A 27,932-nucleotide genomic window follows, 5' to 3' on the forward strand; every position below is an offset into this window, starting at 1 on the left:
GATTTACCTACTGAAAAGCTGACAATTGTAACATAAAGCCAAGATTTGATCAGTAGAGGTTTACCATAAGGGGTTATTAGCTCTTATTATTGCATACTTCTGCCTTTCATCCCGTGTATCTTTTCTTTCTTAACCTCAGTCTTCAATACCTATATATCAACTGGGATTTTTTTTTCAGAGATAGCCTGTGGCATAATTTTCAGCTTGTCACTGAGTTACTCTGGAACATGTTTTACAGTGCAGCCTGAACCCCTTTCAGAGTTAAACTAATATTAAGTAATACTAAGTAATAATTAGAAATGAAAATTAGTATCTTTAAACTTTTCAGGAGAGATCCATATTACCCTGTCAGTTCAATGGAAGTCAGTGGAAAAGAAGAAGCAGCACACTTCTCTAAAAACTAAATCCCCATTAATGTGTCCTCAACTCCCTCACTGCCCCAGTATGTTTCAAAACTGATTGAACTTGTGATATAAAATCAGTCCAAGTAGGTTCTTACAAAATATGTTTTATAGGTATGCAGGTTAGCTGGTAGCATTTTCCTACCTACCTCTACACAGGCTTCTTAATGCTGAACTAAATTACTCCACCTACTTCTGATGCCATTCCAGGGATATTTTAAACAGAAAGATTAACGAAATCAACCCATTTTAACATGATTTTTATTGAAAACATACACAAAGTCAACAAGTTATTTAGCTTCTGAATGTACATTTTAGAGAATATTCATATTAGAGAAGAATATTTTAAGAAAAGGAGAAATACAACCGACATGCTGCAGTTTACATTACTAAGGCGTTTAGGCTTAAAAGCAAGTTATACTGTGTGTGTGTGTGTATCTACATACACACACACACAAACATATACACACAAGTTATAGGATTTGAAACTGTACAGTGCTATGCAATTAATTATTTTTTGCTTCTATTTTTTCAACACTAAATAAAGCTTTTATCAAAGTAGAAGTTGTTCACAGAACAGCAGTTATAATCTACTCTTCAAGAGTTTGCTTATGATACTAACGATGCACAAAAACCCCCCAGATCCTCATGGGAAAGTTCTCTCTTACCAAAATGAGTCTCAAGTAAGAAAAACACTAGCTTGCAAAGGCACCGTGGAGACAGGTTTTAATACATTAAATACAACATGAATCATTCACAATAACAAGTTTAGTGTTTCTGGGAACTTTTGTAAATACAACACAGTTGGTCACACAAAAATGTTTCTGTTGATTTGTCTTGGCAACTCAGATACATCAACAGTGTAACAGCATAACAGCTTTGTTCCCATCTGACAGAAAATAATGGCAGTTCTGCAAGGCAAACGTTAAACCTGACCGTATGTATTTATTAATTCCACAGTGTTTTGACAGATTAGAGGGGATACAACTTAAAGGATGCTGACACGCTCACTGAGGGCTTTCATTTCTGTTTCTTCTAGCTTGGTGTTTTCATTATGGTTAGCACGTGGACTGATAAGGTGTGCTGGATAGTGCAAACCATGTTCTCCTGAATACTGTTCCCATCGGGAGTCATCACTTTCATGGGTGATGTAACGTTCCCCCATTTTACATTCAAGTTCCCTTAAATCTAACCAGGTTTGGTAGTCCTGAAACAGAATAACAGCAATAATTTCAAATTTCCTGAAATAAATTATGTTCCCTGCTACTATCAAGATTATGCAAAGTGCTGTTAACTCTGCAATCTAAAGGTCACGCATTCCTATTACTCCAGAATGAAAAAAATCTTATCATTAATAAATATGAAATCTGCCTATAGAGATATGTTTTCTCAATCTATTGATTGTTCGATAAGTTAATTTTATTAACCTCTATCTTAAGTATATATAGTATATATAGTATATATGGAGATGTTACTGGTAGTTTTGCAAAATGTATGGATAGTCTACAGATTTCCATAATATCTAAGTGAGACATGGTTGTAAAACAATTCCTGACACTAGTCACAAGGTGAATGAGAAAGAAGAAATATCTATATCATGCGTGTACATCCTAGTGATCTTTATCAGCTAGTGAAGACAGTTGATCGCTATCAGAATGTGAACTTAGCCTGAGCTAGAAAACATTTGCTTTTCCAAATTTAGGCAATTACTGTCGTGCTCAAAGAGACATTAATCTAAACATCAAGGTACTTTGGAAATCTGTGATAGTCAACAGTAAAGCTGGAAACTGGTTTGATTCTCACACTGTTTAGACCACCATGCTCTGCAGTCTGTCATCTGCCTAAAGTATATCTTGAGTTTAATATTTTATTTTCTTATTCCCACCCAAAGTGTAAATGAAGCTGTAGTAATAAAGCCAATCATAGCCCCATGCAGACTAGCCTCAGCTCACAATCCTGTATCCAGTTTTCTTTTTTTCTCCTTCACCTTGTCTCAACCTAAGACATAACCCTGGTCACCTAGCCAAAGCAAAAGAAAGCCCCCACACTGTAAATGCATTAAAGCCTTCATTCTCAGTATTTGACATGCTTTGGCCTACTTCAAACACAGATATCCTCTCAGAATTCACCTCTACTCGCACCACTGTTATCTTTCCTTAGCCCACAGTATTGGTCTCTTGGGGAAAAAGTACTCATCCATGGTGCTAGACCTGATGCAGTAATGCCTCACCTTAGTTTACCCCCACTCACCACTGCATGGTGATAAAAGTGGATGTAGAAAGGTGAAGGACTCTGTCTCATCATGTGAGACAGCCAGCATCCTTGCTGCAGATCTTAGCCCAGATCACCTCTCAGGTCTCCAAAGTCTTAGACAAATACATTCCGCAATCATTGTCAGGGAGAAGAGAAGGAAAAAGACTGGAGAGTGACAAGAAATCTAGGAGTTAAAAAGCAAGCCCAGAAAAAACATCCCCTGGGGGAAGGCAGGTTGCAGAGTGAGAGGCTGCAGCCCTTTCCCTTTATACCAGCAGGTCATAAGGTACTGGAGCAGGACTCAGTTTTCAGTTTGGATAAAGATTCATTTGGGATTGTGGATTATGCATCTCATTTGTGCTATGCCTTTGCCATGATTACTTACTCAGATGTGAATCCTTTGGGAGATCCCATGGGCTGCTGTCCCAGCCTGGACTCAGCCTGTCCCCATCCCCAGGGAGGGGTCCAAAGTGCCCAGGCCTAGGGCACTCCCCAGGCAGCCTACCCTGCTCCCTGGCTGGGGGCAGTGGAACAGGGCCTGTCTGCTCACTACACTGGTTCTAGCTTAGGCTTTTAACTTGCAGTGATTTGGCTGCTGTCAGACCCAAAAAATTAACATATGAGGAGCAGAAGACAGTGGCTGCTAGAATCTCAAAAATTCCTAACATTTCAGTTTTTAATGGGAAATATCAACTGGAGGTGGCTAATGAATTTTCCTAGAAAGCATACAACTTCACTATTTCTTCTGATGACTGTGAAGTGAAAGCCCATTGATTAGTTTTAATAAGAAGTGAATTGGGGTGGACTCCAGGCAATGAGATAATGTACATCAAATGACTATAAGGGGTTTTTTTATACATCATGTTCTCAGTGGACAACCAAGATAAAAATATTTTTGTGGTGGATTTTGAAAACATGAGAGAGTTTAGTATTGAAATCTAATACTTCAGAAATTAACGAAAATCTGTAGGCAAATTGGAGAAGGAAGATAAGGTCCTCAGGATCTGAAAACATCTACAGGTCTGTAGATTTGCTTAGATTCTACTGCGCTTAAAGATGAAAATTTTTACATACTTAAAAACTAAATGCATAACAAAAAACATGGATTTGTAGCAATACCTGTAACCACGGGTGGCTTAACGTTTTGTCCACACTGTAGCGCTTTCTCATTTTCACTTGCAACAGATTATTTATGAGATCAATAGCTGAAAAGAAATAATATTGAAAAATGTCAGTTTAAATATGTATTTTTTTTTTTTTAACTAGGACATGCAAACCAGAGATACAAAGAGACATGGCAGATGTAAAAGGAGGACAGTTATCCCTTCTTATTTCAGTCTTTTACAAACTGCAATCAGATTTGATGTCCTTGAAGGTACCCATGCAACCCTTCCTAACGGGATTATAACTATTTTACTAAAGTTACCTGCTAGCTAGCATAGTCTACACCTTCATTCAGAGGCACACAGCAATGACTGAGGATAATTCTCACTAAGTTCCTGTTCAAATGAAAAAGATCTCATGTAAGTGAGGACTACAATATTCTTCAGGTACTACAGTAAACACATCTGTATATATGATGACCGACAGCAGCACCTTCCCAGGCAAGGAATCAGGTTTTGAAGTCACTAAGTCTTGCAACACTAAGCTTTTGAATAGAGGATTGCTTCTACCTGCCAGTCAGCAGTAGAGTGTTTGATAAAAGCGAGCAGGATTCTTTACAAATTTCTTATTTTCTGTATTTCTGAAGGAGTCAATGATTCTCTGGGGTTACAGGTATGTGCTCAGTGGTACCTGAAGGGAAGAGCTCCATGAGTCAATGACCAGTGCATGGAGCTGTACCGAGTGTCCCATTTGGAAAAATCTCTGGGATGCTGCTAAGCTTTGACAGCATCTACTAAAACCGTGTTTCTTTTTAATTTTTTTTTTTTATTTTTTTTTTTTTAAATAAGAGAGAAAAACGTGTATCATGAAAGGTTAAATTCTGTTCTAGGTGGTGTTAAATGTTCGGCATGTGGCCTGGGGGAAGCTTATTGTTTTAGAATAACTGACTGGCCACTAGGACTTATAGTATTAGTGCAGCTTTCCCATTTCATTACAGTATCTCTTGACTTGTCCAAAGTATGCTGGTTTACATCTTTATGTAGTTCAAAAGAGATCAAGTTTCAACAGCAAAAAGCATTTGGTACTTTTTACCAGGAAATCATGCAATTCAAGTAAAGCAATTTCTTAGGCATAAGAGTTCTAAGTATCAGAAGTCAGGATGCAAAGAATAGGTGGTGGCAAAGCAACAAAAGGACAGTGCTGTGTAAAGGAAAGCAGAAGCTAGGGAGTTCAATACAGACAGACTGAGTGCTGGAACTGAAGGATTAAAGGATTTCTTTAGAGATCTGGAAGAATCTGTTAATGAGAAAATTCTGAATTTAAGTGGTGTTTAATTGTAGAGGTTCAGACACTGATGGGTTCTGTGGGACTATTTAAAGGAAATGAGGAAAGATCCTGGTTATTCTCTCTGTTTCAGCTTACAAAAGCCCCATGGTGTCCTGAGAGTATCCTGACAGCCACTACCTAACATAGTCTGGTCTGGCTACAGTTCATATAAGATGCACAGTACATACGTACAGTACATATAAGATGCACATGTTGACTCAATTTCTGAATTAAAAAAACCCCATATAATTAACAGCTTAATGATTACATTTTAAGTTGTACTGCTTAAAAACACTGCAGAGAGAATAAAATTTGGAAGGTACTAACACTTAGTTTTGACATACAACTCAAGTGTGATTCAGGGAACCAAATTGCGACATCTACTGTTAGGACATTAAATTTTTCAGTCTAAGAAGATAAAGCAGGTTTGAAAAAAGGGTAGCAACTACACTGCATTTTACAGTAAATTTTATGAATTTTCATTACAGACTTGAGTATTTTTTAAGTCACATTTTAAAGTAATCCTTGTCAGACATTTTAGGAGCTTTATAAGGTTTGACAATATTTTCCTGTAAAATCAATAATTCAATAAATGCAGAGTGTTAAGAAAGATCACCTATGGTCTGCACATCATCTACAGAAATCCAACAGGTTATCACCAAGAAAGCAACTTGAATGAAAGCTCTGAGAGGATTATGGTACTGCTTTTTCTAACACTTTTATGGGCTCCTGTTTACTTCCCATGATTTAAGGATAGCAGCAGCCAGCTGAGGGCTTATCAAGTTCCACAAGCTGCAGACTTTGTTAGAGGGGATAAACAAACCAACTACTCCAGTAGCATGACTACTGGTCATTTAGGTTATCGTTCAGCAGGATATCCATCGAGAGATTCAAATCCAGCTTTAAGAAGCTCTATGCCTCCTTATTTTCTTTAGTTGCATTTTACAGGGAAGAACCAGAGCTGAGTTTCGTGTTTCTAAACTGCTCATAGCAGTTTATCTGTATGGCAAATAATGAACTGTAGTAAAGACACAGTTACAATTTTCACACTACGTATTAAATTAACACATAGCAATTATAGTTTTCATAGGGATGACTGCTTTAATTCACTTAGGATGTGACACACATTAACAAAAAAGTTTATGAAATATCTGAAAACACTATTCTGAACCTACCATTCATTTAGTCCTACTACACAGACTTTTTCATGTTATAAAAAAGGAATCACCTTAAGAATATAAAGAAAAGCAGTCCTAAATTAACAAAAGATTAACTCAGTTCATAATTTTTAAAGTACACCCATAATGTTAGCTACTTTTATATCTACCACTTGGAAAAAATTAAGCTGCTGCCATTAATACAAAACTTTGGACTTTCTAGATCCTGGGGTCTTCTGATTATAGCTCTATTGATTAGGGGTATAATTTTTTCATACACATAAACCCCTTCCCTACTGCTGGTAAGTGCCGCTTTGTTGAGACAAATTATTTTTGCAGAAGTTGAATTTTCAACTGGCAGAGATTATTATTTTTAGGGACATGGATTCTGCAGTACTATCAAAAAAAAAACAAAAAAAAAGCTTTATCATTATAAACTGCATGTCTGTAAGAGAGAGATTTTCTAACAGTAATCTATCCTAGCAAACATGTAAGTATAGCCAAGACCTTAAACAGCTAGTTAAACATTTACTGAGGTAGAGCATCTTTGAGGTATAACATGCATTTGACCTTCTTGTATTTAATGCTCGTTCATGTGACTTTCTCATTAATGTGTGAAATGAGTTTCTATTCACATTATGCTGAAAAAAGTCTAAATAAATACTGGCTTGAAGGCAGCTTGGGTATTTATTTCTGACTCAAAATCAGTGTAACAGGCATACCATGATCAAATTTAATGCATGTAAGAAATTGCATTGTTTCTTGCCAAATTATTTAACAGTATGAAGTAATGTGAAGCACCTAATCAACAGTGTGCACATTGCATAGCTCATCAGGCTACTAGTAATAGCTGTGTTGGCAGCTGATGAAAATATAATTATGAATACAATGATTTATGAAAATTCCACAACAGAACAAAACACAGCATGAATAATCCAAAGCTTGACATAGCACATTGTAGGACATCCGCTACCTAATTCACCTTCTAGTGAAGACACACTAGATAAAATACACTAATAGGCAGATAAGATCCTTCAGGGAGTACTGTCTTTATATACAACATGTAGATAAGCCAAAACAAATCTTTTGAGATGATGCAAACTTGGCGGACTGCAAGGTCAAAATTGGAAATGAACAGTCCCACTGTTGAAAACAGCCTTCATGCTTGACAGATGTGAAATTTAAAACTATAAAATAGGAAAGAATTCTGCAAGCAGATTCCTTTGTATGAATATCTAACAAAATTCCACCCTGAAGTCTGAATTGTCATACAGCAATTCAGTGAATTTAGAAATGTAAGCTGGCTTGACAATCATTGAAGATGGAACAGAAACAGCAGATTGGGTGACAGGATGTTGAATAGCTGTGACAAAACCCAAAGTTTATCACAGAAACGCTCTCTCTAGAGTAACATTTCACAGTTCCATTTAGACATACAAACACAAAAAATGGAAGGTATTGGAAAAAGGTGGAAAATGCAGCCACTTAGCAGGGGTGGAAATCAGGATTCCCTACGGAGGAATCTGTGAGACCTCTGACAAACCTTACAATGTAAAGCAATTGGATTTGGTGAAGTTAGAGAAAGGATTTCGTGCATGAGGGCTAAGCTTTGGGAAACGATGCTTGCAGAAATATTCTGAATGGATATCCAGTTGAAAAAAAAAATTGAAAAAGTGTTAGTTTTTATAGGCTAAGTTTTAATGGAGGAAGAGGACAGACAAAGCATTACTCAAAAAATCTAGAATTTCTCAGGAGAAAGAGCTGATGAGGTTAATCCAGATGTTATGACATCACACAGACACATTATGGAGTAAAAAGAGTCACTGTTCACGACTAGACCACATTCCTGAGTGGCAGAGAAGACAGAACTGTTGATAGCTACTGAAGGACATTAGATACTGAAAAATATTATCCTCAAATGGATTGTGCCTTCTTTCCTGGCTTGTGACTGTAGTTTTTTTTATTTTTAAAATTGCTAGAAAATGCCACAGAATTCTCCAGAAAATAAATTACCACAGACCACACTATTATATTCATGACATGATTTTCCTCCAAAATACAACTTCTTCCCATATCTTTTCGCTCTGAACCTCCTGTACTTTAAGTGTATTATTTATATATTCATGCAGTTTAAACTGTTATAGGTTATGTGTTTTTAAAAATCTATTGCCTTATCAAGTGCAGTTTACAATTTTAAAAGCCAATTTAGTTTTACCTTAAGACCAGTAACTGAATAAGGAACACAAAATGGAACAGTTAGACTACTTTACCACTGTTGTTGCTTTTCCAGACACAATGTTTAGGTGTGACCTACCTCTTTTTTTTTTTCACTTCCCTTTTAAAGTTTTGGTAGCCTCTGCATTCCCACTGGAAAATTAGCATGCTATTGCTTGGTAACATCAGAAAAAGCATCAACTGAGCACTAAAACCAAAGTGGTGATAAACACCACATCATTCACCTTATTTGTGCACTATCCATTAAATGCAAAGAAATATGTGATCTTGCTAGAAGGTAAAGCATCTGAGCTTTTAGTTCCTCTCTGATTAGAATAAAAATAGAAATAAACATGGCAAAACCTAATTTTAGCTATTCTTAATTTTTTTTACATGAGTTGTGGTCTGAAAAGAGCACTAAAATAACTACACTTGAGAGAAGTTTTACATTCAATTTGGCTCTTTGAGACAGGGTAAGTCATAAGCAAGAAAGGAAAGGTTTGTGTGCTGTTCTGCTTTCCTCAGTGTTGATTTTTGTGATAGGCATGCAAAAATTCCTAACATTGCTTTCATTAGCCATTCTACGATAAATTATATGCCCTTTAATAAAGTCATTGCTACACGGACACTGGCAATACACTTTGGTGACAATCATGTACCTTAATCTGAACTGAAAATTGCAGAACAAGATCAAAATTCTGTAACTTTTGAAACATTTACAGATCCAGTAAAAGCACATACACAGAAATTCAAGCAAACAAGTTCCTGTGGTTTGAGAAGCGGGTAGTGAAGGCATACCAGCTGCATACGTTTGTGATCCTAACTTGGTACAGTTGTGAAGTGAACACCCTCCCCACACACATCTATTGTCTTATCTGCCATCAGCTGCTTTGTGCATCAAGCAGGATGTTGCTATAGGCAGCAATAGGTTTGAATAAATATTTCAATAGGTTTGAATAAACATTTCAATAGGTTCGAATAAACATTTTTTCCTTTTTTTTTTTTTTTTACCTCAAATTGATATATAATTCCTTCTACCACTTCTCACTATTCCACAACAGAGTTTCTAGGATTATCATATTATACACATTCATAGCAGCCAGTACTGACATATTTTAGCAGTAAAAAAAGAACTAACAGTCATACATATTGCATTCTATAAGGTCAGAGAACCTGAGCATTTTTATTGGCATGCACAGATCGGAGGTAATTCTTTTAGATGGTAGCCTAGATCTTCCAAGTTCACTGAATTGAGGCATGTAATATAGTCTCTGGATGAAGGTATGCTTTTAAAATATAGCTGTAATGTACAATTCATAACGTACAATTCATAGAGTGCATTGTTAAAGAGTGCTTAGATCCAGCACTGTATGAGAAGAAAGCAATAAGTAATTGAGATAAGGAGAAGAGTATCTACATTAGTTTTATTTATGGCAGCCTTTTGACAAATGGCTGTCATATTTCAAATTCACATAGCATAACACTTTAAAAAGACCTTTCTTACCTGCATTAAACATAGTATGTATTTTGCATTTATTTTTTTCTGGGACAATACTTGTCTAATCAATTTTGATTTCAATTTTTCACTGCTATGCCAATGCAGCAAAACTTTGTTTGAAGGCTTCTTGAAGACTGTGGTTGTAATGTGTTAATGTTCTGTCAAGTATTTGCACAAGTTTCTAAAAGTCAATTAAATTGGACTACCTGCTGGATCTTCAACACTTTTTCTTTCTTGTAAGTAAAAATCACTTAAATTACCTTGTTTTAATTTTAAAACAAAGAATAATGCTTTTTGCAAGAAAATATCTGTATAGATCCTTCATGACAAAAAGCAATTTCAATCATAGCAGCTTGAAAGGAATTGGCTGATCAATGTTTATTAACATAGACTTTGTCAGATTCCACAGCAGCATCATGTTCCACACTGTGATACAACTCCCTAACAAGTTTGAGTGGAAGAACTAGCTGATGATAATTACTGTCTTCTTAGGAGAATTATTGCTATGATGCAAATTTCACAAAATAGTTAAATAAGAAATCTACCATACCTTTAAAAGAAATCTACTATGCATCTTTTCATATAAAAATTAAAAAAAAAAAAAAAAAGTAATCATAGTCCTGTGTGTTAAAACTTCTGTTGAAAAATGTTCAGCGATCAAGAATAAATGGCAAAAAGAACAACTGAAAAGATATGGCAGGCTAATACCCAATTCATTAGCTTAATCTCTTTGGGAAGCTGGAAGAGCCTAGGACAAGCTAAAGTAAGATTTTTAAGTGCACAAAAGCAACCTGTTGGGATTGAAACTATTTCTCTGATTGAATTTTGCAGATTCAGAACACCTAGCGTACAGGTGTTTATAAGCCCCAGTGTATTTACCTTAAAATGAGCTTCATTTTAAGACAGTTTACATTTGAACACATGTAGACTTTCAAATTGTTTTTATTCGCAATGTTTAGTAAACAACTTCATAAAACCTTTAAGATCATCTGTTTCCCCACAAATGCTTCAGCCATTTGTAGCATCAGTTATCATGGCACTGTTCAGAATTGTAATTCAGATTGGATGTGTTAGGATACCAGGGACAGATCTGCATTTCAACCATGCTATGTGGTCATAGATAATGGAAAGTGGATGGAGCGAGCAGGTCCCCAGGGCCCATGCACTGCCCCTCTTGTGACCTGCGCAGGAGTGTGGACCAGAACAGCTGACATGAGAAAAACATTTCCTTATTTCCCCTATGTAATCTGGAGTTTGAATACAATTTTGAGCTCTAAGAATTAGCATTATCAAATAATATTTTGACATAATGGATTCATTCAGATTTTTCAAGCTTTCATTCAACAGAGTGGCTCAATAGCTAGCAATTTAAAACACATAATAAAACTACAGTATATAAGCCGATTTTAACTTAGTAATCTGTTGAAGTGTGTTCTTTCCCCCCTTCTGCATGTTTGCAGACATATCCATTAACAACATATCCATTAACTCTTAATTAAGGCTGCAATTCTGTAAGAGGAGCGATAACATCCCAGTAGGTAAGCTTCCTGTAGGTGCTCTACTGCATCTTCACCTTTGAATGTAGAAATTGATCTTCTGTCTACCACAGTAGGAACCTGTGGGAGATGATTTCTTGCAGTCTCTTCTGTGTTGACTGCTATTTGCTTATCTCTAGTGCCAGATAGAGCACTGCTGCCAACAGATTCTGTCAGCTTACATATCAGAAGTGTGTCAAGGTTCAGGAGGACTTTAGTGTGTAACTGTGCAGATTTATAGCTGCTTTTTTTAATTATTTTTTTAAACCCCAACAGATCTCATCAGATTTCATCTGCCACTGAGATAAAATGACAATACTCCAAGTGTTTTTCAACTGAGTCTCAAACAGCTATAATATATAATATAGTAAGCAGTAGGCACACTTCTCTAGGCTACACTTAACACGTAAGTTAAACATGTCACTTGAAACCGAGAAAAACTGTACTGTAAAAAATAAAATCCTAATATTTGAATTTAATTCAGTACATAATACAATTCAGAATAAAAGATAAGAATCTGATAATGTTTCCTTCACTTTAAGACTTATGAAGCAATCTCGCAAAAAGGACACAATGATTTAAAAAAGAAAAAAAAAACCCAAAGAAAATCCAGCTGCCTGAAATTGTCTGCTATGTACAAAAAAATGTTGGTGAAAACAGAACTTATATTTTTAAGTGCCCTACTTAGTTGTATTTAGAGACATCTTTAATAGAATTCATTTACCTTCTGTAAAGATGTTCATAGTGAATTATTCTTATTGTTCTTTTACTATCAAAAGCCTTTGATGCCATTGACCAGAACTCCAGTTTCAAAAGTCTCATTGGTTATCTCTAAGCTTTCCCTCCAAGCAGGAAGTCTCTTTTATGACACTTTCTCACACTGTTCTTGAAACCTCATCTACTTGGGATTGTTCAATCTTTTTTATCTTCTCCACAGCAAGACTATCAGGGTACAGCATCCTACTAAATGGAAACTAAATTACTGACACATGTAGAGTGAGAAAAAGACTGAAGAGGCACTAGATTTGAAAGAGCAGGTACAGAAGTAAGTATAAAACAACACCATTTCCAGCAGGTGAGGCGCCCCACAAGATTCTATAGCAACTTAATCTGTAGGTGGCTATGTGCCTCCTTCAGGACATTCCAACAGATCCAATGCTAGAGGACTTACGCCATATGCAGTCTACACATGCTCTGCATGAAATGTCTAAAGCAGCTGCTGGCACAAAACAGACACAGTACATTATGGCACATTACAGTACCTTGAAATTTCAATTTACACACACTATACATTGGTATGTGTAGGGAAGAAAAGCATAAAGCAAAATACAACTACTTTTTTTAGCATTTATACAAAATTAGCTACAAACAGATATTACCTTCATGAGAAATTTCTTTCCATGGATTAGGTGGATACATGAAAGCGGCATTCTGGATCTGGTCATGTATGTCTTCATCTTCATTGAATGGAAAGGTACCGCTGAGGCTTACATAAATGATGACACCCACAGACCACATATCCAGAGATCTGTTATAGCCTTTGTTTCTCAGCACTTCTGGAGCAAGGTAAGCTGGCGTTCCTACAACTGAGCGCCGAAATGATTTCTCTCCAATGATTCGAGCAAAGCCAAAATCACAAAGTTTTACCTGTTTAAAGAAAAATGCTATAGTAAGACAGACATTATTATCAAATACATAGTTGAAGAACTTTTATCATGGTTTAGCAGTGAGATGCATTTCTTTGAGAGGAATACTCTTATTCCACTGAGGCATTAGACCAGATTACCAGTCTACTACTCTCTTCCTTCTTTCTGTGAATAAACCACCATGAATAAAATCAGTAACACGGGACAGCTTAGTATGAAAGAAATAGGGCTTTGGATAGACCCAACAGCTTAGGCTTCTGCTGAAAGTACTAATATAAACTTATTCATTCACAGCATAAGAACACAGCAAACAGAAAAACTGTTTTACCAATGGCTTTTTCCTAAAGCAAGCAAGTTGACAAGATTTAGTTCTTGAACTCCCACTTTTATTTTACTGTGGACCTAGTTAAACCCTGTCTCTTTGCAAACTTCTCTGATTTCTTCAGAGGGACAGACTTAGCTGCTTAAACATTCTCACTTAATACCTCAGTACAGATCCTTTCTTTCCAAGTATTGCTATTGGTATTATTTAAAAATTATCAGTAGTGCTCCTTTTAAATATAGGCAGTTGGAGGAGATAATAGATGAACTCTGCAGTTCAAAGGTAACAGAAGGTGATACAAATACCTTTCAGTGAGAAATACGATGAGCCAGAAAGTGTATTTAAATATTCTGCAATCTACCTGGCATGTAAATTCTTCTTCATGAGTTCTTTCTAACTTTCAGAAAAATAACTGTCTTTCTGGTGACTGCTTGCAAATTGCCACTTATCTGGACAGAATCCACCAGATGAGTAATTTGTGCTGTAACGGTAAGCAAACCAGAAACAATCGCACAAGTAGTTATGTCACACTTAAAAATCTAGTTGAACAGTTTAGGTAAATGACACAAGGCAAAGATTTTCAAACATGTCATCTTTGGAATGTTTGTTGAATAAGGGACTATTATTTTCATATCTCAAAATTCTGTGTAGTTCCTGGAGGAGATACAGGCAGGTCACTAGCCCTTTGTTTGTTCATAAAATAAGCACTGCTAAACTTAATAATTTGAACAACTGATCTTAAGAAAGTGCATTATTTACTTACCTGTGGGAAAGGATCAGCTGATGCCAGTAACACATTTTCTGGTTTGAGGTCACAATGAACAATATTTTTGAAATGAAGATGTCTTAAAGCAACAAGGATCTGTGAAGAAACAAAAAAGAAAGAAATTCTGTTTTAAATGTTGTGCCTCTTTTTTTATATATATATTGTTTGGACATTATCAGTGGTCAAAGAAACAAGGACTGCTGTAGAGAGAAACAATCCAACAAGAACGTACCTTTTACAAGAATGTCTACAATGGAAAAAAAGAAGAAGAAGCAAAAATGTCAGCTACTGTGTGCTGTGCCTCAGGTTTTCTTGATGTTTCACTGGATACAATATGGTTTTTCCCTCTCCAAAGACTTTATATGCTAAACAGTTAAAAAACTAGGTTCTAAGTACTTGTTTACATTTCTTTTGCTTGAAATCTTTGGATGCAGAAACATTTTCAAAATGACCTTCCAGATCTAAATTCACTCCAAAAATTTCAAAGAAATATTATGTAATTCAATTTAAACATTTTCTTGATGAAAGCATCAGGACCCTTGCATGTATTTCTATTCCATTAAACACACAAGAATGTGGCAACAGAATGTAATATATTCATCCTATTCCTGTTGCTTTAACTCCATTCCTTGATTCTCGTCTGGGGCTGGCAGAATTTACTATTATATTAGAGGAGGGAATGGCAAGGAGGCTGAACGAATGTGGGAAGGCAAGAAACCAAATTCTGAAGCTGGTGGCAGTTTTGCCCATGAAAGTCTGAAAACTAGGAAACCTGCTACATTCCACTCTAAATAATGAACTTCCACAGCAACACCGTTGTTCCTGCTCCTTTCTTTTTCCTGACTGCTGAAACAGAGGCTGCTCTGACTCTGTGGTTACTCACTGCTCAATCGTGTATCTAAATTTAAACCAGTATTATGGGCAGCCAAAGCAGCAATATGATAATACAACAACAGGAAGAACAACAAAAAACCCAACCCAGATCACATTGTTAACAGAAGTCATGCAGGAAGCCAGACTCATTTAATCAGAGGTAGGTAATGGAAAGATCCAATTTCAGCATAGAAAATATGCACAAAAATGCATAGGAGGAACTGCAATTGCTAGGTATGGGGCAGTTCAAGAGGCTCAAATTTCTTTGTGTATGTCTTCAACAATTTGTTGTTAGTGCTCTGCATCCCTTTCTTGTGCTTAATTCTTCAAGCATATGAGAAACTGTAGCTTGATGGCCCTCCCATATGGCAGCCAGATAGCTGCACACATGCCTAGTCCTAGGTCCTCTTAATGGTTTACTACCTACCAGATAATGTACACAAAGCCATCTTACCACGCCTGGTATTACAAACCAGGCTTTCCTAAATCAGACAAGGAAACTATACCATAAGCAAAACATAAGAAACAGTGATAATAATTAATCTCAAATCTCCTTCTAGGTCTATAATTAATTTCTTACCTGAGTAATTAAAAACTTAGTTATTCTCTCTGGCAATCTGCCTTTTTCACTTGATAGGATCATCTCCAGCATGTCTCCATGGAGTTTTTCCATAACAACAAACACTCTTTCTGGCGTCTCAAACATACACTCTAGATTCACAACTCCAGGATGGTGAAGATTCTATTAAAGATAAAAACATGATCAGTGGGTTTTAGCATTACATAGCCAGTCCTCAGACCTCTGAAAAGCAGACAATTTTTTGGTATTTCATAATTTTAACTGTGTGCCTAAACTGCAGGCAACGGGCATGAAATTTCTATGGACAGTACAGGAAAATGAATGGATTTCAAATTAGTTTAACAAACACATTTTACTTATTGTGCCTAGTTCTTAAAGCTGCAGAAATTGTAATTCCCAGCGTGATGATGCCAATACACTTGGTCCTGGCTGTTTACGCAGATTAAGCAGCAAAACACTTGCGATTGTAAATTAAAATAATTATTGTATTATCTGGTATTTACGGAAATGAATAAATGGAGTCAATAGAGTGAAAAAGAAAAATACCTGTAAAATTGCAACTTCGTTACGAAGTTGACTTTCCTGTTTAGTTGGAAACCTTAGTTTGTCAATTATTTTAATGGCAACATCTCTTCCCGTCTTGCGATGTTTTCCTGCATTAATAAAACGAAAGACCTCTATAAATTAACGTGATTAATTCTGAGAAGTGTTCCGTTTTTACTGGATTGTACAGACACAATCAAGTCATTCTCACAGCAAATTAAATCACTAAGTCATTATAAGTTTTCTTTCATTCTCCCTCTTTCTAGCCTTTGACAAAAGTACTTTTCTTATTATCACCTGACAAAGCTGTTTAAACGCATAAGAAACACACACATATGAGAAGTCAGGTCTGCATTTCAACAATATAGCTGCAAAATTAACTTTCTCACATATATCTATGCTTGTCCATATACTTAAGCTGTATACTCTGCAACCGGCAGGTTGTAGGCTTAGTCCTTCAATAGTAGCTCCAGACTAGCAAATAATGAAATAAATGATCTCCTTCAGGCATGTAAGTGCATGTCCCAGGTTTACCAGAGGCCATAGAGATTCTTCAGTGAGAAAGTTATTATTCTCACTTCACACTGTCTTAAACAACAGCTTTACAAATACACTCCCAGAAACTGATGAAAAAAGGAGGCGAAAGAGAGGAAAAATGGGTAAGAAAATAAAAGAGAAACCATTCTAAGAAACTACTGAAAAACAAAGAAAAAAGCTCACAAAAATGTGCCAAGAACAACAGCAAGATGGAATTAATTTTTTCCTCTGTCCATTACTGTTCTCAAAAAGAACAGTTTTCTGCACTTCAGGGTTTTCTTTACTAGAACTTACAGACAGTATGAAGCTATTAATACACAATGATCCACTAATACGTAGAAAACTTCAAATTACAAAACTTAGGCAACAAAACAATTTCATTGTTTAATGAATACTGCTTAGATAAAGCAAAGTATGGCTGATTTCTGTAACAAAACATTTCAGAGCCAAAATACTCTCACCATTCAAGAAATGGTCTCTCTTAAGCATATTGTACAATGCACAAAAGCCTTACCTCCATAAACAATTCCAAACTGCCCTGATCCCAACACCTCATCTGGGAAGATTTGGTACACAGTGCTAATATCCTGTTTATATAAGCATAACAAATATTAAGCCCTGAGATATGGAAACAAAATATGCATTAAATTTTCTTTTTCTAGTGGGAAGCAGCACACATTTACTCTAGTACATTTCAAACTATATTATCTGTCAAAAACATTCACACGGGTTTTCTTAAAAGCCACCTTAACTGCAATTGGTATAAAAGCTGCTGAATCCTCAATAGATTTCAGCCACTGCTAACTTCCAGGCAAGTAGCCTCCATCATGCAGCGTTACACAAACTTTGTGAAATCTGAAGATGAAAGTACATATGGAAATAAACAGGGTCTTATTAGCAGCATTCTACCCTGATATCCCAGGATCACAGATCAAGGAATGACTGCTGGGTTTTATGAAAATGGAAAACTTATGAATTTAAAATTTTCTTGAAAAAGTTCCTATGTCAGCTTGTCAGCCATGGAAATGCAAGTGGTTTCTTAGTTTACAGAAATCTTTGTGAGTATCAGCAGTTCTGGGCTTTGCCTTTTTTTGTTTGTCCACTGAGAGGGGTAAAATATTCCATCCATGCCAGTGAGGGAATCATACAGCTCAGTATTTCTTAGTGCCTAAACACAGGCTAAAGCACAAGCTGTTAGCAGGTTCATTTGGGAGACGCAAACAAACCTCAAATCTTGGAGCTCATTTTCCTGACATTTAAGCAGCAGCATATACAACACAGAGTAAAAGAATTCCAAAAAGTTGATAATAAAGGCTGTCTTGCCTTTTCTTAGGAAACAAATGGACATATCCCTAGCAGTCAAACTTCTCCTGTCAAATACCAGAGCTGCCCAAAGCTTTACTTGGCTGCAGGGAGTCATGTTTATTTCCTATGTCCTATGTGTCCTGTGTATGTCACAACATACATAACTTTGGAGAGAGTTTCATTTTCTCAGTGATGAGAGGAAATGATATATTACTCAAGGCTTGTGATTAGCTTTACGAAGCTCAATTGACAAATTCCACGAATTAATAACTTTTATAGCTCTCTTTTCCTTTTGATAATTAGGATCCTGCAGGACCTATAGTCAAATTCTGTGTTAAGTGAAATGACCCATATGTAGTTCTTGCATCTCAAGAAAGGGTGCCATGAAGATGATTTTTCTCAAAACTTATCAAAGCTTTTCTGTTTTGTTTGTTAATTTCTACAAAGTAAGTGAAAAATGGCTGATGGGTACTCCTCAAACATTACTCTTTGCAAAGCAGATCAATAACTTCGCAAGTTTAATCACTGCATATCTAGCACCAGCACTCAGTGAACACTCACCACATTTTCTTGAACTTGGCAGTTTGACACAGAAATACTGATGGATATATCCCCTGGGGAAGAAAGCGAAAGAGTAAAATATACTTTAGATTGCTATGCTTTTAGTTCAAACATGTAGTCATAGGAAATGACATTTACATTACATCAATACCTACTGACAGCTCCAGAAATCGGACCAATTAGGTCAGCTTGTTCATTTACCAGCCAATAAATAATTACATCAGGCCACAAATATGTGACTTGCATAACAGATTTTCAGTGTATGGAAAAGAACAGAATTATACATTTCATTATTAATTTTTTAACAGTGGAATCTCATCATTCTCATTTCTAAACTTATTATTGCTTTTTTCCATGCTATTTTTGGGCTTTATATCTCATGCAAATAACGTTATGTATGCAACTAGGGTAAACCATTTTTATTTGGTGGATTTAATAAGTTTTATTTATAGTGTCACCAACAGTGTATTTGATAATAGATGAAGGCTAATACACATTCAAATTGGTCTGCATACTGTTAAAAGTAATACACATTACAACTGTCTTAAGGGACATCATTAAAACACATTATGGAAAAAAAAAAACATGTATTTGTGCATCAGGTCCAACCTCCACAAATTCAAGAGCTTTGGATGTTCCCATAAGCATTTGCAACTGCAAACCTACTGAGGGATTCAATAAAGTTGGAGAATATGCCTATTATTGCTAACTGGACTACACAAAGTTGTCGTTTTCAGATGTAAAGAATGTTTCTTTGGAGCACGGCAGCTTGTGTCTCCTACTTCTGCCTAGAATCCTGCTCACGCTGTCTTTTCATTTTCTTAGTATGGATTTCAGCCTCATCAAAACCACTGTCCTCACTATAAAACCTGCTATTACACACTGAAGATACTCACTACTACCCATCAGCACTTCTCCCAGTTGTGGTAAGCAGCACAACTTCTGCCCCAAATGGCTTATTCCCTTGTCTTTCCTTTAGGAATAGACTGGGTTTGGAACTAAATGCTTCCGTTATGTAGAGTCTTTTTATCATTGCCAGTTGGTTTTCAAATGTATGTACTGCCTTATGCTTACATGAAAAAAAGCATGGACAAACACATGGTCAAGTCTAATATTTTGAGAAGAAGATTGAAGGTTCACCATAGGAATTTGCTCTAAAGGTCTCAGATGAACTTAATTTTTGCACAAAAATCCCAAAGATAAGTACAAATTTATAAAGAAAAATTTCAGAGTTCCCAAGAGGAAGACAGCTGTCATTCCAAGTTCAGCATTCTGAGTGATTTGTTTAGCTACACTGGGATTAAACCAGGGGCACTAGGCAACTAGCCTGATTGAAATGACATCCAGAATTGGACCCTATTTTATGCAGGAATGCAGATGGAAAAGCAAAGGATATTGCTAATCTAATCTGATACGTAAACTGTTGTGCCTGGAGATGTAATGCCACAGCCTGTTGTATTACTTGGTTTCTGGAGGGCTTGCAGTCTCATTAGCATTTTGTGCTGCATTAATACCATCCAGATGTCAAGTGCTAAAGCGAGTGTGTATTACAACAAAAGGCCTAATCCAAATTGTGTAGACATACCCAAATTTGCTTTACACTGACTAGGCTTGAGTAAAAGTAGCAGAGCAACCACAATAGCAGATGCATAGTAGTGCTCCGCGATACTTTGTTATCAGTACCTGAGTTAAATTTAAATGTTTGGTTTACATAAGCTGTCATCTTTGTTAGAGAATTACCCAAAGGTATGTAAATTAAAGGCAAAGATACATTCAGTCCTTTTGGTCCTGGGTAACATCCATGCCTTGTTTTGTTCAGAACAGCTGTTCTTTACACTTGAGCTCATTTTATCTCAGCATGGGACAATGCTTGTGGCAGTTGTACAGCCAAATGTGATGAAAGGGAGAATATCATCTACACTGCAGTGACCTGAAGAGAGAATTGCTGCTTCTCAAGATAGCTAAAAACATAAATTACAGTAATCAGAGGAAAAATCTATTCATTCCCAACTGGAGGTCAGAAACTTCATGCCTCTGCACAAGGAGGCTATTACTCACGTGAGCAACACAAATGTGGATGAGACGCTTTACTAATCTAACAAACATCTGCTTGCTAATAAATCTGCATATTATATATTAATACATATGTTCTAGTATAAACTGGAAACACAGGGATGACAAATTTAAAATATGTTTAAAATAATATGCAGACAAGTGAAAAGTCTTTACCAGCTGTGCAATACTTCCTTTCAATGTGTGCTAAGACTGAAAAATATCATTTGTGATATGACTCATCTGAAAAGGAAGAAATGAATAAACTTACTATGCAGGCTGGCTCCTGATCCAGTCGATGCCCCTTTAGGGATGACGGGCATCAGGGCATGCTGTATTGCCATCTCCCATATTCGTGCCACATCGATGCCAATACCACTGCTGATAACACTGTTATTCAGTGGAACAGTTGAGAGGTTTTCTATGTTTTCTCCAACATAATAAACTATATTTGCTGTGCTTATTTCAAAACAATGAGGACTGGCTCCTTGAGGCAGCAAAGTGAAAGTTTTTGCAGGTTCCAGAGACAAAATTTCAGACAATGGGATTTCCTAAAATAAAAAAAAAAAAAAACCACAAACTTTTACTTTCTGTGTAAAGAACATCAACATACAAAACTAAAGCACGACCTTTATTTAATTAATGAAATTAGCTGTTTCTTTGAACCACCTGCTTCTTTTACAAACAAAAAGGCTCTTGTAACCTGAAACTCCATGACACAGAGGACTGTTGATGTTAAATACTGAATGTTTCTTTCCAAAACCAAATAGAACTTTAATTATTTAATTAAACTTTTCAGACAGAGCAGTGATTTGTCCATCAGAAAAGAGCAGCACCATCCATGTATCAACAGAACTCCACGAGACAAATAAACCCCGCTGACTCCTTATTTAATAAAATTTATTCGCAATAAATTATTTGCAGAATAAATCTACTCAACATTAAGGTTCAAAATCTATCTTTCACATATACAGACTTCATTGTTTCACCATGAACAACACTTAGGGCACGTTTCAGTGACATATTTCCCTGAGAGGAAGCCATATGAAAAAAATACTTTCCATTATTAAAACTTGTTGCAGTAATGCCTAAGGATTAGGCATTTAACTGTCTCAGCTAAAAGGATATGGGCATTAAACCAATCTTTTACAATCAAAATCACAACATAATGTCCAAAGGACAGAATTAAAATAATATATACTACACCTAATTTTTTTGAAATAATTTGCATTATGAATGACAATGTCAGCTGAGTTTCTTGGCAGAATTTGTCGCTGGCATGTGACATGTTGCCACGATATGTCGCTGAACTGTATTTCTACAATATATATTTTACAAGTCCTTGTTAGCTGACACCTGTCTGATCTGAGACTTCTTTGTGAAAGGCAAAACACACATATGCAGCTTAAATAAGGAATACAAACATAGAACAAAGTTATACTACTAGTAAGCTTTTAGCAAGCATCTCTTAATTCTTCAGTTTAATCATTATATTCTGCTGGTGCAAAAAGAGACTGAAAAATATTCCTTACTTTGTAATATTTGCTTCCAGTATCATTTTGAAAAAGTGTAATGCATTTGCTGTCCAGTCTCCAGTAGTGTCGTTTCCTCTGCAATGAAAAACAAGGGGAAAATCTTTCTAGCATTTTCTAAGTAAATTACTGAAATGTTCATTTCTCAAAGGCATCACTTCCAAAATGTTTCGCTTAAGTTTGAACAGATGAATTGTGAATGATAAAAATTCATTTCCTATTACAAAATTTTTATGAGGACTTCACATTTGAGTTTAGGGTTTATAAGGCCACCGTCTGTTGTTTCAGTAATAACCTAACTCTGTTCAAATTGCCCAAGTTATAAAATCTAAAATGTCACTTTGATGTCTGCAATACATTCAGCACAAATTACTAAAGGTATGATGCTAAAATAATTAAACTTTCTTTTCATATCTAACACCTCAGCTCACTTTAGAAGGCCACATACTGAAGTCTTTATTCCTGTTTTAGTAGGTCAGAAAGAATATAACTGTTTTCTACGTGAACTCTCTTTTGCAAAAGTCTGAATTCACCTAGCAGGAGGGTATCTAGGAGCCTGCAGCTACAAGGTGAAGCTACTTTCCAGAAACCCTATGGTGTTAACATTATTTTTTAATTCTTTCAGAATGTCATTTACATCTGGCTGCCTATGATAACGCAACTGACATATTCAGTTTATTTTTTCATGTTATAACTGTCTCCTGTTTCTTATGATGACTCAGTTAAGACAAGTCAGGACTTTAGGAATCATGGTAACTGCAAAAAATGGCTTATGTGATAGCAAATTATCAATGTATTGTTAGGATTTGATTCTGTACTATCATATAGTATGTACAGCAAGACAGGTCTTCCTTGACATTTCTTACCAGTGTGTCCTTGCTTGTATAGTGAACCATCCAGCCCTCTTTCATTACTGTGCTACTTCTCCTTTTTGTGTGCTTCACAGATTGTACCACTCTCATTAATGGAATATTATTGCTGGTTGAAGGGCTTAAGAATAAATCAATAAAGGCTTTTAGAAAGAAGATAACTTTGGAAAAAAATTAAGAAATTATTTTAAATCAGTATCTATATATCTCCTATATCCACATTTATATTTTTCATCATTATCAGACCTGGATTGGACACTATTTTGTTTTGTCATTCCAAGCGTCATGAGATTACAAAGAAAAAAAAAAATTGTAATGCTACACCAGGAGAATGTCAGAGACCTTCTGAAGGCTTACATACACATACACATACACACACACACACACTCCCCCCAACAATGTTCCTGAAGATGAGCTAAGAAGATGGGCAAATGATTAGGGCCTCTGCTAGGGTGTGGGAGCCATCGCTCAAGCCTATGCTATGCATGATGCAGACCACTACTTGATCTCGAATCTCTCATGACCTAAGTAAACTTTGTCCATCAGATTACCATCCTGCAATCTTTCTCCGGTTCAAACACACAATGGAGTGATGATGGTTTACAGAGTGGAAAATGTGTCAGTTACCTAGCTGTGCATACCCTGGCGGAGCACAGCAGAGAATTTGCTGGAACCTTTCTGGGAAAGAGGTTTAAGACAATATATTTTACCCTGAAAGACTTAAAGCAAAGTCCCATTGTCTTGCACACTGGGGTATGCACTCTGAAATTTTCCACGACTCAGCTGACACACAGTAAATCAGGAAGGCATGGGAACTTGACAGTATGTCTGATAGCACTATCAGATAAAATCTGGAATATCTAGTTACAGAGGTGTAAGAAATAACAAGCCCATCTGCCCACTTTCCTTGTTGTTAGAAGGTAGCCATTCAGAAAGCTGATTGAGCATAATGGAATATGCTCATAATCTGCTTCAGTCCAAAATGTAAGTGCTTAATTATTTCTGGCAGAACTTTAAAACAGAGATGCTGTACTGTACATGAAAACACAGCACAGAGAGCTTGTGTCTTCTGCTCTGATAGCAAAGCTACTGGTGCCACAACTCCAAGAAAAAAGGGCAAAAACTGCCCAGGAGAAGAATAGTATGTTAAGTTTCCACAGCTCTGACTGTGGATGTCTGCAGATGGCCCTGCTTCACTATAATGCATTCTGGAAATAAGAAACATTTTATGAAATGGCACTATCCAATCAAGACGCAAAAAGTGTGCTGTCTTAACGATTCATTAAGACTGTAACATACAGTTAACGCCTCTTTTTGGCCTAAAAATGAACAAATAAGCTGAAGTGCCGATTTAACTATTCTTGTCCGTACTGGCAAGAGGTTTACATTTTTATTTGCCTTTTATAGATCACTTAAAAATAATCCATAAATATGGAGAGGTCCCCTAGAAATAAATGGGGGAAGGTATTACTGGAAATACAGGAATGCCCCTCAACAAAGTAAAACATGTACCTTGGTTATCAATGTTTTTCTTAGATATAATTGGGTATTTATATTTTGAAGACCTGCAATGCTGTCCATTTAATACAACCGTGACGTTCAAAATGTTATATGACATTGATTTTCTGATATAAGCAGAGGCTTATATTCCAATGATACAAGGTGTCTATATACAGTATCTACGCAGGTGAATATGACAGTATGAAAACCAGTTCCCTGCTCTGGAAGGTAAACCTGCACATTGCTGAAATAGACTGCTTTCTACTAGTTCAACAGCTATACGTTAGTAACAAAGAACTAAGGGGAACATGTTACTGATACAGACTCCTAGTAAGTTAAGAGGAGACTGCAGATCAAACTGGGACCTGTGGAAAGAAAAATATTCTGTAATTCTTCAAGGTACAGACCCCTTGCATCAAGGAAATTACAGCTGAAAGGATCTTAATTAATTCTAGGTTCCCTGACAATGAATAATCTCTGCTTTCCCCTACTATTCTGTGCAGTTCCAATAAGTGAATAATGTTTTCTTCTCCTCAGACATCTTGAGGTAAGTTGCACAACTCAATTCCAATTTTCCTTCCTGATTAGTCATTTCAAACCACTAACCTATTTTGTAACTTGTTTCAAAGTACTACTTGAGGTTTGCCAAACTTTCCTTCTTTCTGAAGGTATGTAAAACACCTAAATCTCCTAAAAAACACCTAATCACCTAAAGCTGATTATACCATAGCCACTTACACAACTTTTTAAATTTTATTGTTGTTCATTTCAATGACCAGGCATTGCACTATTAGTCAGGGAAAGAATGCTGGGGGTGGGGGTGTGGGTGCAAAAGAGTAAAAAAGGCAAAAAATTGTTCTCTGTTGCTTATGCACAAAGAATTTCACTACATATTTTTCACAAGAGAACAGACCTGTAACAATTACTTGTGCATCAGTTTTCAGTTGGTACTTCAACTTTACAGTAATTTTTAAGCTTCTCTAAAATTCCTAATACATATGTTCAGTGAAGCAATCTCACTGTAATTCCAGAATCACCACATACCACCAGCTCTCTCCATTCTCAGTGAGTGAAAATAGTGTCCAAGGAGATTTCCCTTTGAGCCCTAGACATGATACTTACAAAGAAACACAGAAGAAGATGTAAAGTACACTAACTCCCCAGCTCACCTGATCATCCTGTTAGACTCATCGTGATCCGGATCAGCATCCTGCATTTCCCCGTTGTCACTATGGCATCCTGTCATTGACATCTCAGAATCGTGAGCTATAGATTCTTCCATGTCATCTATAAAACCACTGTTTCTTTCACTGTCATTGTCATCACTCCCTTCTTCCATGACCACATCAGACTCAGCCCCAGGACTAAGAAGATCTGGAACATTGTTTCTGAAGTTATTATATGAAAACATACAATACTCCAATCACAATACCCTTACACATTCTGAGCTTCAGAAAACCTCAGGTTCTTTTTGGAACTCTACTGCCTGGGTGTATCTTTACTTGGTACTGTGTGTGCTGGTTAAGTGTGGTTTTTAACCAGTCATTTACAGCATCACCAAAGAAAACTGGAAATGCAACAAACCAAAATAATTTCAGAAATACAACTTTCTAATAAAAAATGCCAAAGTCAAAGCAGAATTTCTTATCCATGGACTTCTAACAAACATTCTATACTCATGAGCTTTATTTCTGAGATCTGACAGATTTTCTATACAGCTTGAATGTTGTGTACTGGCTTGATGGCTGTTGGCAGGCTAGAGCTGAAAACTGATGCTAGAAGAGAAGTAATTTCAAAACTAGGAATTTTGTAATAATGATGATGACATGATGATGAACTACTGAAATAACTCCCAAGACAATTGCTTACAACTTGAACTATACTTTTTTTTTTTTACACTTGGAACAAGTGTTCTCTGTGAAGGCTGCACAACGTGGAACAGTAACCCCTATTACTGAAATAACGCTTCCTGCCTTTATGAAAGATATATTAAATAAACATTTAAAAGTTCAATGGCATAGAAAAAACATGAAGACTTAGGAATTAACTTATTTGACTATGGCTTAGTATTAATAGTATCTTCCAGGTTATATTTAAATTATATTAAACTTTTCAGTTTCAAGATTAGATATGCCTAGGCAAATTGAAAGTAAGAAATAACTTTTGATTGTACTGCTGCTTACGAATGGATTTCTGTGGAAGACCTAAGGACTTACATTACAAAAAACAAACCCTCCAAACCCCAAGCAAAGAAAGCAAGCACACACACAAAAAAAATCCTGTGTTGAAACCCAACCTGCTGTTATATGGCTGTGATCTAACATGGCAAAATCATCAGTCCTGTCAGACAGTAAAGACAGCACTAGTTTTTCTGGGATGTTTGCAGTGTTTCAGTAATCTGAAGTAAGGTTGAAATCACATGGAAGACACCAAATATTCTCACCCTGAGAAACTTTTGCCTTAATTGTGTGGAGGAAGGTTCTTGACAGTCAGTGTAGATGACGCCTCAAAAGAAAAAGCACACTGATCTGACTGACAGCAAAATGTTTTGAATTGATGGCATCTCACTCAAATTGGAAGTGCACAGCTGAAAGGTTTGTTTCCATGTAGAGTAGTCTTAAAATATTTGGATATAAGTTACTGATGTGTGATTGAAAGATACATTATAGTTCATCTCTAGCAGAAACAATCATCCACTCATGAATGACACTTAACAGTGCAAGGCTATCTCTTTGCTATTCCTACAACACTTTTTAAATCTCTATATTCAATAAACCCACAATCAGTTAAAAATAGCCTCCTACATTTAGGATGTAATGTGTTTATTAATGAGACCATACTTGGAATTTTATTACTTCAGCTCTTCCTTCACTTACTATTTTGGGGAAAATGTATCACACAGCAGATGGACAGAGTGACAGATACTTCATTAAGTTTGAAAACAATGTGAATCAAATTACTGTAAAAATAGAAATGAGATAGCAAGATGAAACTGCCTTTGATAATCCTAAGGACCTTACATCAGTCATTTAGGACAGACAACTAAGAATCATAGAAGGGTTTGGGTTGGGAGAGACCTTAAAGATCATCTAGTTTCAACCTCCCTGCCATGGGCAGGGACACTTTCCACTAGACCAGGTTGCTCAAAGACCTGTCCAACCCCTCCAGCCAATGAGTTGGCTTCATTTGGAGCTCTGCTCAGATGCCTTTATAGAAACGCTTATAGTATGGGGAATAAACAAAAGGAACTAGAGATGTGTGCACGTCTACGGGGGTATGATATAATAGGCATTACAGAAACATGGTGGGATGGCTCCTATGACTGGAGTGTTGGAATGGAAGGTTACAGGCTCTTTAG

At 36.3% G+C, this 27,932-nt stretch overlaps 1 protein-coding gene across 1 annotated transcript in view; it reads right to left on the bottom strand.

Moving 5' to 3' along the window:
* Positions 1-787: 787 nt before the first annotated feature.
* The window catches only part of PRKD1 (protein kinase D1), a 140,568-nt gene continuing 113,423 nt past the window's right edge, over positions 788-27,932 (bottom strand). Inside the window, exons 7-18 of the mRNA XM_080619139.1 lie at positions 25,744-25,948; positions 23,072-23,195; positions 22,206-22,283; positions 20,945-21,224; positions 18,622-18,674; positions 17,270-17,342; positions 16,222-16,328; positions 15,676-15,837; positions 14,220-14,318; positions 12,868-13,135; positions 3,774-3,859; positions 788-1,608 (exon numbers count right to left, since the gene is read on the bottom strand). Of these exons, the coding sequence (XP_080475265.1) occupies positions 1,390-1,608; positions 3,774-3,859; positions 12,868-13,135; positions 14,220-14,318; positions 15,676-15,837; positions 16,222-16,328; positions 17,270-17,342; positions 18,622-18,674; positions 20,945-21,224; positions 22,206-22,283; positions 23,072-23,195; positions 25,744-25,948 (1,754 nt within the window). The 3' untranslated portion in view covers positions 788-1,389. The remainder of the gene's footprint in view (positions 1,609-3,773; positions 3,860-12,867; positions 13,136-14,219; positions 14,319-15,675; positions 15,838-16,221; positions 16,329-17,269; positions 17,343-18,621; positions 18,675-20,944; positions 21,225-22,205; positions 22,284-23,071; positions 23,196-25,743; positions 25,949-27,932) is intronic.

This window comes from Psittacula echo (assembly GCF_963264785.1).
Source record: "Psittacula echo genome assembly, chromosome: 5".
NCBI lineage: Eukaryota > Metazoa > Chordata > Aves > Psittaciformes > Psittacidae > Psittacula > Psittacula echo.